This window comes from Procambarus clarkii, chromosome 61 (genome assembly GCF_040958095.1).
Source record: "Procambarus clarkii isolate CNS0578487 chromosome 61, FALCON_Pclarkii_2.0, whole genome shotgun sequence".
NCBI lineage: Eukaryota > Metazoa > Arthropoda > Malacostraca > Decapoda > Cambaridae > Procambarus > Procambarus clarkii.
This window is the reverse complement of record NC_091210.1, coordinates 14274370-14285746: the sequence shown is the minus strand read 5'-3', so window position 1 is coordinate 14285746 and position 11377 is coordinate 14274370. Positions and strand designations below refer to the sequence as shown.

Here is an 11377-nt window from a genome sequence, read left to right as displayed (position 1 = left end):
GGAGGCTGAGGAAGAACTAAGAAGTTCTTGAAGAAGTGATAAAGATGGGAGTACCGAAGGTGGATAAAGATAACCCTATCTCACGCGGATCTGTGAGAGATGGAAGAAAGGTGAGTCTCTCTCTCTCTCTCTCTCTCTCTCTCTCTCTCTCTGTCTCTCTGTCTCTCTCTCTCTCTCTCTCTCTCTCTCTGTCTGTCTGTCTGTCTGTCTGTCTGTCTGTCTGTCTGTCTGTCTGTCTGTCTCTCTCTGTCTGTCTGTCTCTCTCTCTCTCTCTCTCTCTCTCTCTAGGGATCATTAGTAATGTCATTTATTTCCCCCTAAAAGTGGAAGCCAAGAGCTGAGGTTCAACATCAGCGTGTCTGAAGCCTGATCTCTAGAAACTCATTTACATGATGAGTTTATTAAGCGTATTCATTAGAAATGAACGTTGTTTGGTGACAAGTTAAGAACATGTTAGTTATCATGTCTATCCCTGAACATGTCTGCCCGAAACGCTTTGCGTAATAGTGGCTTTAGGCATTGTATGTACTAGATCTATCTATAAATCTATCAGCGTTTTGTATCTCACCTTGTATGTATGTACTTAACCTGTATAAATATATGTATTTGTACTTGTATTTGTTGTATTTTGGAGTAACAGGAGCCAGCTGTGTGTCAGAGCTGTTGTTGTTGTTGTTTAAGATTCGCCACCTGGAACAAAAAGTTCCAAGTAGCACGGGCTATGGTGATCCCGTAGTGGACTTTTGTTATGTCAGAGCTTTCAAATGTCGGGGGGCAGGATTTCACGAGTAATCTAAGTGTTACACCATCGACCTAACACCATCAACCTAACACCATCGACGTAACACCATCAACCTAACACCATCAACCTAACACCATCGACCTAACACCATCAACCTAACACCATCGGACCTAACACCATCGACCTAACACCATCGACCTAACACCATCGACCTAACACCATCGACCTAACACCATCGACCTAACACCATCAACCTAACACCATCGACCTAACACCATCAACCTAACACCATCAACCTAACACCATCGACCTAACACCATCAACCTAACACCATCGACCTAACACCATCAACCTAACACCATCAACCTAACACCATCAACCTAACACCATCAACCTAACACCATCGACCTAACACCATCAACCTAACACCATCGACCTAACACCATCAACCTAACACCATCGACCTAACACCATCAACCTAACACCATCAACCTAACACCATCGACCTAACACCCTCAACCTAACACCATCGACCTAACACCATCGACCTAACACCATCAACTAACACAAAGGAACATGTCGCAAACGCGATTCGGTCTAGAAATGAGTGATTGCTGGTGGATGATGTCCTAGAGAATAGCCCCATCGACAAGAGGCGGTTGACGGCTGAGCGCCTTAAATTGTGCTGTGATTACCAACGTCATGTTTGCTCGGCCAGATCTTTAAACCATCGACTCCTTATATATAAGAGTTAAACCGCTAACATCTCTTCACTATTGGTGGTTCCTGATGGCCTTAATTACCAGTCCAACCAAATTGGGTCACGACCCCTTGAGATGAATTTCATCTCACGGTTCTCCTCGTGGTAGAGCGACGGTCTCGCTTCATGCAGGTCGGGGTTCAATTCCCTGGACTGTCCAAATAGTTGAGCACCATTCCTTTCCCTCCGTCCTATCCCTAATCCTTTATCTCAAGATGTTATCTTCATCTTCAAGATGTTATCTGCATCTTCAAGATGTTATCTGGATCTTCAAGATGTTATCTGGATCTTCAAGATGTTATCTTCATCTTCCAAGATGTTATCTTCATCTTCAAGATGTTATCTGGATCTTCAAGATGTTATCTTCATCTTCCAAGATGTTATCTTCATCTTCAAGATGTTATCTTCATCTTCCAAGATGTTATCTTTATCTTCAAGATGTTATCTTCATCTTCAAGATGTTATCTTCATCTTAAAGATGTTATCTGCATCTTCAAGCAGTAGACTTTTTCGATCCATCCATATTCTTGTCTCAAGTTCAATGTCATGTAGTCTAGTTATGATCAGTGTCTGTGTTTCCTATGCAGCAAATATACTTTGTCATCATGTAAAGAGGAAATTGCTTGAAGGAGTAATTAATGAGTCTTGTAGCAGTCGGCATTTCCCCCCTGTATATGTAAATTTTAGAGTGCAGCCAAAAAAGTATATAGATTAGAGTTTCGGGAATGATTAGACAAGTCATACATAAAAGAAAATGTACTTATAAATAATCATATATATATTAACGTATATAAATCCAATCCCCGACCAGTGGATGGTTGGGGATTGAACGCCGACCTGCATGAAGCGACACCGTCACTCTACCGTCCAGCACAAGTGGTTGGACTACCTGGATAGGAGAACAAGTTATCTAGACACTTCTCTCTGAGGATTGCAAAGGCCTGAAAGATCCTGATAAAAAGATTGACCAAACTTTTTTCTCCTCTGAGTTTTCAGTTTCCTCCTTGCAACAGGTGTCTTAAAAGTGGCCTTGGAGGGCCACAATAGTTGCAATACTCGCCACAAGAGGTTTCCAGTAAGCTGTGGTGACTGGCAGCGTATCGTAGACTTCCTGTTGTAGCTTGACTGTAGGTGTGTGTTGTGGAGCTTGTAGTGTAACTCAACCAGGAGAAGCAAGAGAAGCAAGAGAAGCACATATTTCCACAGTTGCGTCAATGTAATCAGTAAGTGCATGCAATACAGCATCACAGAGGAATCATTTCACCTACACAGTCCAGGAAATCATCCACGGCAGCGTTCATCACTTCATGGGACCAGCTGTATAGAGTGAATTGTGAGTTGTATGTAAACTCATCGCTATCTACACAGTGCTAACGGCTATATAGCACTGTTCTTGCTCTCATCTCATATACCACACACTCACTGCTCCCTCACACTCACTCATACTCCTTTCCTCACACTCACTACTTCCTACACCTCATCTTCAAAACAAAAGGCTGAGAGGATCACAACGTTCAGAACAAACTACAGAAATTCTTCATAAGCCAGTATTTAGACTCATTCTCCACCTAGTCATTATCGAGACAGACTCGAAGCTTGCTTCGTTCACCTCCTGCCACAAGTGTAAACATTCCCTAAGTCAATATAACCCCAAACACCTCCCCTACCCTCACCAAGGTCTAACTATACATACACTCACAATATATAATGTTTATTTACATTTCAAAACAAACTTTTATTATTGTTCTGCACGAATAATCATCGTGTCAATTGGCTGTCTTATGAATAAGTCTTAAATTGCTCTTACTGAAAACTAAGTCGGTGTTGGACTTTGTGCTTGGGCAGGAGGATGGGGTACTTCCTCATACATATATGCACGTATATATGTATGCATATACATATACTCACATACATATATACACTCAATGTTTTTTCACACATTCGCTCCCTTATTTCCATACATATTGTGTCTGTTCATCTTTTTGTTATACATCTGTTCCTGACTTCAGATTCACTCCAAGACACATGCTTCACAAGTTCATCAACCTAACTCCAGCAACCTAACTCCAGCAACCTAACTCCAGCAACCTAACTCCAGCAACCTAACTCCAGCAACCTAACTCCAGCAACCTAACTCCATCAACCTAACTCCAGCAACCTAACTCCATCAACCTAACTCCAGCAACCTAACTCCAGCAACTTAACTCCATCAACCTAACTCCATCAACCTAACTCCATCAACCTAACTCCATCAACCTAACTCCAGCAACCTAACTCCAGCAACCTAACTCCAGCAACTTAACTCCATCAACCTAACTCCATCAACCTAACTCCAGCAACCTAACTCCATCAACCTAACTCCAGCAACCTAACTCCAGCAACTTAACTCCATCAACCTAACTCCATCAACCTAACTCCAGCAACCTAACTCCATCAACTTAACTCCATCAACCTAACTCCAGCAACCTAACTCCAGCAACTTAACTCCATCAACCTAACTCCATCAACCTAACTCCATATACCTCACTGGTACAACACTAGAACACCTCCTCAGTGATATCGTCTCAGTGTTTACTCTCCACATCTTGACATTGTATTATAATGCCTTAGTTTAATCCATAAATACTTCTATCTCACTCTGTATCTCTCAGTCTTCTGATTGGTTGGTTTTCAGATTCTCACGAGCGGCTGATATCCTCACTTGGTGAGCACCGAGCACTCTTGCACTCTGATATCTTCTGAGTTCATGATTTCACAACCAATTGGGGCTGGATGGTAGAGCGACGGTCTCGCTTCATGCAGGTCGGCGTTCAATCCCCGACCGTCTAAGTGGTTGGGCACCATTCGTCCCCACTACCTGTCTCATCCTAAATCCTTTTCCTGACCCCTACCAGGTGCTAAATAGGCGTAATGGCTTGGCGCTTTTCCCTGATAATCCTCTCCCTTTTTCCAATCACGGCTTCCATTCCATCGTTTATTTGACATCGCGATGCTCGTGTCTGTCGTATCTGGTACAGGTATCCGCTGTGACTCTAGGGGTCTTGTATTTACTATTTGTGTCTGCAGGATCGAGCTGTTAGCTCTTGAACCCCTTTCTAATCAATCAATTTTTCCTCTATTATATCTACTACATATATTTCTCTAACACACACACAAAAAGTAGCCCGTAGCAGCTGTCTAACTCCCAGGTACCTATTTACTGCTAGGTGAATAGGGGCACCAAGGTGAAAGAAACTCAACCCATTTGTTTCCGCCTCCGCCGGGGATCAAACCCGGTCCCTTAGAACTACGATTCCCGAGCGCCGTCCACTCAGCCGCGAGGCCCCCTGTGAACGCATTGCGACAAAAGTGTGTTTGGTGTTATAGCTCTAGGGTTTGTTCTGAAAGTCTATTATTGGTGAACATTAAACTGCATCTATCAGTGTTTTATTTTCAGTCTATTCAAGACATCCTAGAGTGATCTTAATTCTGTATATGAATTTAGTTTTCCCCCTGTTTTTGTGGCATATAAAATGACACTAAGATAAACTGAATACATACAATATACTGTATATTCAAATACACCTGTTGCATTTTACATCAGGAGATAAAACTCGAGGATTGTATAAATGTATTTTTTGTTTCTGCTGTATATATTATTCCATGAGATGTCCAATAGTTTGAATGATATATATATATACTTCTTTCTCAACCCAAGTGATGGACGGTAGAGCGACGGTTTGGCTTCATGCAGGTCGACGTTCAATCCCCGACCGTCCACAAGTGGTTGAACACCATTCCTTCCCACCGTCCCATCCCAAATCCTTATCCTGACCCCCTTCCCAGTGCTATATAGTCGTAATGGCTTGGCTGACCAGACCACACACTAGAAGGTGAAGGGACGACGACGTTTTGGTCCGTCCTGGACCATTCACAATCGACTTGAGAATGGTCCACGACGGACCGAAACGTCGTCGTCCCTTCACCTTCTAGTATGTGGTCTGGTCAACATTCTTCAGCCACGTTATTGTGACTTATCGAATGTAATGGCCTGGCGATTTCCCCCTCTGATAGATATTATATATTATTATAGTTCCTTCGTCTCTTTACAGATCAAGAAGTGTAGTATGGAGAAGAAGCGGCTTGACCGCATCAGCATGTGTATGGACGAACTGTCTGCTCTCTTGGGTGAAGAGCGCCGGACGAAGGGTGACGACGCTAGCAAGAGCGCCAAGCAAGAGAGGACTGACGTGCTAGAACTGACGATGAAACAATGGCAGAGCGCCATGGCGGTCAGCACCTCCATGGACCTCGGCGCGAAAGACAGAATACGCGACGCGGAGGTACTCGTGTCGGCCGCGGGTGACAGCAGCTACCTGAAGGGTTACAAGCAGTGCATCCAGGTAGTGAGCGACATGTTGGTAACTAGTAAAGAGCCAGGTACAGAGTCCCTCCGCCAGGGACTTCTTCAGCACCTGTCTTCGCGAGTCCAAGAACTCACATCGCAGCCCGTAGTTCCAGTTTCCGCCGGATGTGACGCCACTTTGACAGGTAAACCACTTGTAGCAGAGGCCAAAGAAGAACCATATCGATGTCCAGTGTCTTCAGAGCCCTGTGTGCCTGAGCCACAACACCCCGTCGGCCCATCAGCCATTTCCCAGCAGGAAGGCTCTTCAAGCAACCATCCAAAGAGAAGGGAAACTTCAAGTACTTCGATGGTTCTCGAGCACAAGACTTCGCGTTGTGGCGCGTCCACGAAGACCACCAGGGAACTTCAGACCATTCAGGCTACAAAGGGGTCCTACGCGGCCTGCCAGAAGGGTCCAGTAAGCGGACTCAAGACCAAACAAGACCTCAACTCCCCCAAGCCAACTCCAGGAGCTCTCTCAGATCCCACTGTTATAAAAAGACCTAAATTCTTACCAGCACGAAGTACGTTAGTTCGAGTCGAGCCACTTCCCCAGAAAGACGAGAGTGAGTCTCTTGCGGAGACCCTCGAGAGACCTGCGAAATCACGAAGAATCGAAGTGCAAGATAAATGCAACGAAGGAGAATTTGCAATAATTAAGGAGGATGCAAAGGTTAAAGATGAGGAAGAAGTGAAGCATGTGCAATAGGCCTCCGAAATAACTCATAAAATATATATATATATATATATATATATATATATATATATATATATATATATATATATATATATATATGCCATAGAAAAGAGGCGATATGATCACCACATACAAAATAGTGCCAGGATTTGACACAATTAACAAGAAGAAATTGTTGAAACCAACAGCTACAAGAACCCGAGGCCATGCTGTAGATTCAAGCTAAGGAGGCAAAGGTGCCGAAAAATTGCCTTTGTAAACAGAGTTGTGGATAATTGGAACAAACCAAGAGATAAGGCGACGGATGCCAACCCCATCAGCAGCTTCTAAAGTGTCGTGTGAAAGAGATTGTGTTTGTTGAATTCATCAAATGCAACATTATTCAACAAGCTGTGTCCTCAGCCTTAGCTCATCAATGTATTTACCAACCCCAAAAGGCATACTGTATTTCCTCATATCAATTAATAATATTATATATTAGAATGTGACGCATAGTTAGACCTAAATTTGGTTAAGTTAGATGTGTTGGTTCTGTTGGCAATATATTTGTATAATACGTGGGTGACGCATTAACAAAGGGGGCAATTCGAACAGAGGACGTCAGCGAAGTACTGTTCGGAAATGTTCGAACGTCATCAGTTGTGAGTCGTGTGTTATGGTTTTCGTTCATAAACAGGGAGTTTAGCGGTTGGATTAATGTGCATTTGACCTTTCTAGATGAGGACGGGGTGTACTAGGACTTCTAGAACCTCTAGCACCTTTAGAACCTCTATGCCTCCATGCTCGAGTTGTAGAAAGGTTGACACGAGCATTTCATCCCTAATCTCGCCTCATTCTTCAAATAAATGTTGGCCTCAAATAAATTTTCAAAGTTCTAAAGTAAGAAAAATAAATTTTCAAAGTTCAGAAGTAAAATATTTAATTTTCAAAGTTCAGAAGTAAGAAAAATAAATTTTCAAAGTTCAGAAGTAAAAATATAAATTTTCAAAGTTTAGACGTAAAAAAATATGAATTTTCAAAGTTCAGAAGTGAAAAAAAATGAATTTTCAAAGTTCAGAAGTAAGAAAAATAAATTTTCAAAGTTCAGAAGTAAAAAAATTAAATTTTCAAAGTTCACAAGTAAAGAAATAAAGTGTTTAGGATAAAAGCCCAAAACCTTTCATTTTGAATTTGATGTATATACTAAAGTTAAAAAGTAAACGATTTAGAATTAGACATCAAATAATTAAAATTGGACAAATATTGTACATAGAAACAAAAGATTTAGAAAGAGAAGAAATAGAAAGAAATAGATTTAGAATTAGAATTAGTTGTATTCAGTTGTATTTTCGTCAAATGTTTAAAAGAAAAATGCATAAATCCACATACTCATGAACAGTAAAAAAAAAAATACAACCAAAATTTAAAAAAATTCTTGTATATTCAACCATCACTAATGCAACTTATACAACACTGTATTTCATCATTTTGATTGTTTCTGCATGTGTTATACAGCTGTATAACTTTACGAGGTTGTTTAGAAATATAATTAGAGATTATATTACCTAAAAGATAGTTTTAATGGAGTATATTATATCACATTAAATTCTTTATTCAAATTATTCTTGAAATAAACCAAAGATTTATTACTTTGTTTGATTTTAAAAACATCATTGCAGATAATAATAATAATAATAACATTAATGATGTATTTAGCTGTATTTAAAACAACAGTTTAGTTTCATCTATTGCAGTAACTGTACCTCCTAATATCATCTGTTTCGCTTACAGTTGAAGTATTCACTGTACCGTAAGTTATATATGTAGCTTAAATTATTCATTTACCTGTAGTTTTATTAAATAAAATACAGTTGTATTTGTCGTACCTATAATGGTAGTTACATTTGCAAATGCAATTAAACATGCACGCTGTAGTTTAGGGCTAAATCTACAGGTGTAACAACTAAATCTACAGCTACAGTACAGCTACAGTAATGACTCCCCTACCCTAACCATCCAATCAGAGAGCCACCAGCCGGGATGACTGACATGGGCCCAACAATGCTGTTATCTTGAGGCTATCTTGAGATGATTTCGGGGCTTAGCGTCCCCGCGGCCCGGTCCTCAACCAGACCTCCTTTTTGTCACACACCCCCAGGAAGCAGCTCGTAGCAGCTGTCTAACTCCCAGGTACCTATTTACTTCTAAGTAAACCGGGGCGCATCAGGGTAAAAAGAAACTCTGCCTATTTGTTTCCGCCTTCACCGGGGATCAATCCCGGAGCCTTAGGACTACGAATCCCGAGAGCTGTCCACTCAGCCATCAGGCCCCCTGTATGACTCACTACCAAACCACTTCCACCCTTCCGGAAGGCCATTACAGCGCTGGCCTTAACCCTTTGACTGTACCTTCCAGCGATTTATTTTGTAACATTTTCTGTATTTCTGTCTTTGGCGTTACAGAGAGTCGCGTATAAAGCATTTCCTTGTATTGAGCTCCAACAAGAGCAGGATCATGAAATGGCTGAAAGCTGTATTTGTCAGTGTGTACCAAGGCGCTGAAATGGACAAAGATATTCTTAAATCAATGCCTGTAACTTTTGTAATAGTTTTGTAATTAATTATATATATATATTTTGAGTTTCTTGCTGTTTATATTTGTACATAGTCAAGGGAGAGAGAAAGAGAGAGAGAGAGAGAGAGAGAGAGAGAGAGAGAGAGAGAGAGAGAGAGAGAGAGAGAGAGAGAGAGAGAGAGAGAGAGAGAGACAGAGACAGAGAGTGAGAGACAGAGAGAGAGAGAGAGAGAGACAGAGAGAGAGACAGAGACAGAGAGAGAGAGAGACAGAGAGAGAGAGAGAGAGAGAGAGAGAGAGAGAGAGAGAGAGAGAGAGAGAGAGAGACAGAGACAGAGAGTGAGAGACAGAGATAAACATCTTATATGCAAACTTTTCTCTCTGAAGTGACGCCACTTGCTGCGACCACTAAACTATTGTGTCTGGCGAACGTGAGATTCTAAGCACGTGAGATGAGCAGAGACAAGCGCAAGGCTCTCTGCCTACCCTCCACCACCCTAAGTCATTCCTCCCGAGATTATTAATGACTCAACTACTCAAATGGCGACAATTACTGCTGCTTCTACTGGCCATCCAAATGAATTGCTTGTTAGATGAGCACCGTTCCTTCACTCTGTCATCATGTCCCACCTTATCGGACTCGTATCCCAGCTTCTTGTCCTCATATCCCAGCTCCTTGTCCTCATATTCCAGCTCCTTGTCCTCATATCCCAGCTCCTTGTCCTCATACCCCAGCTCCTTGTCCTCATATCCCAGCTCCTTGTCCTCATATCCCAGCTCCTTGTCCTCATATCCCAGCTCCTTGTCCTCATATCCCAGCTCCTTGTCCTCATATCCCAGCTCCTTGTCCTCATATCCCAGCTCCTTGTCCTCATACCCCAGCTCCTTGTCCTCATATCCCAGCTCCTTGTCCTCATATCCCAGCTCCTTGTCCTCATATCCCAGCTCCTTGTCCTCATATCCCAGCTCCTTGTCCTCATACCCCAGCTCCTTGTCCTCATATCCTAGCTCCTTGTCCTCATATCCCAGCTCCTTGTCCTCATATCCCAGCTCCTTGTCCTCATATCCCAGCTCCTTGTCCTCATATCCCAGCTCCTTGTCCTCATATCCCAGCTCCTTGTCCTCATATCCCAGCTCCTTGTCCTCATACCCCAGCTCCTTGTCCTCATATCCCAGCTCCTTGTCCTCATATCCCAGCTCCTTGTCCTCATATCCCAGCTCCTTGTCCTCATATCCCAGCTCCTTGTCCTCATATCCCAGCTCCTTGTCCTCATATCCCAGCTCCTTGTCCTCATATCCCAGCTCCTTGTCCTCATATCCCAGCTCCTTGTCCTCATATCCTAGCTCCTTCTCCACAGCCACCCACAGGTGGGTGGAGTTCCGTGTTCATAGCTGTGACGCTCCCACCATTACAAACCGCTGGAGCGCGGACTCCGCACGCGCTGAAACGCGGTGGTGGCGGTTATGCAGGAAACGCGTGCTGAGTGGGCGGAGGGTACAAGGGAGTAGGGAAGGGTGGGGAGGACAGCACGTGCTGAAAGGCGGTGGGTGGATGGGGGGGTATTGACCAGGTGGACAGGTGTGGACGGGTGACGGGAGAATGGGTGTTCGTCTGGTGTGTGGATGAAATAGGTGAGGATTTAGGGAGTTTGGAGGATTTAAGGTAATTGGGGAGGATTTAGGAAATTGACTGTTTGATAGACGATTGTAAAACGGAAGATCATAAAATATGATCTTCCGTTTTTAAATATACCGAAATACCGAAGATCATAAAGGTTTGTTTACAAAATACAACAGGTTAGAATGTTTTTTTACACGAAAAGATCAGAGTGGAAGGCTGTATGGATTTACAGAACGTAAATACAGTAGCTATTGATGTAAATATTAATTTATTTGTTTTGATAAAAATCCCTTTTATCATCACATGAAGAAAAGTATGACTATTGAAGCTATCATGAGGAAAAATATATTTGACTCAGCCATCTGGCTCAGAGATTCTGAGTATCGCTGCACGTCCACGAAGCCTGGGTTCTACCCCCGGCCACTCTAAGACAAAGGAAACTTATCATTTGAGGAGCTGAAGAGCTGTTTAAGTGGAGGGAAAATTTGGGGGAGATTGAGGGAGAGGTAAGTAGGGTAGGATGTGGGGGAGGGGAATTATGGGGAGGTAATTGGGGTGAATGTGGGGAGGGGGGGAATGTAGGGGAATAAAGGGAGGGGTAGGGAGAGTCCTTGGTA

General features: G+C 42.7%; 1 protein-coding gene across 1 annotated transcript in view; it reads left to right on the top strand.

Annotated features, from left to right (window-relative positions):
• Positions 1 to 6600, top strand: part of LOC138354019 (transcription factor HES-4-like) — a 7603-nt gene extending 1003 nt beyond the window's left edge. Inside the window, exons 1-2 of the mRNA XM_069307723.1 lie at positions 1 to 110; positions 5594 to 6600. The exon at positions 1 to 110 is cut by the window's left edge and continues 1003 nt beyond it. Of these exons, the coding sequence (XP_069163824.1) occupies positions 45 to 110; positions 5594 to 6598 (1071 nt within the window). The 5' untranslated portion in view covers positions 1 to 44 and the 3' untranslated portion in view covers positions 6599 to 6600. The remainder of the gene's footprint in view (positions 111 to 5593) is intronic.
• The last annotated feature ends 4777 nt before the right edge of the window (positions 6601 to 11377 follow it).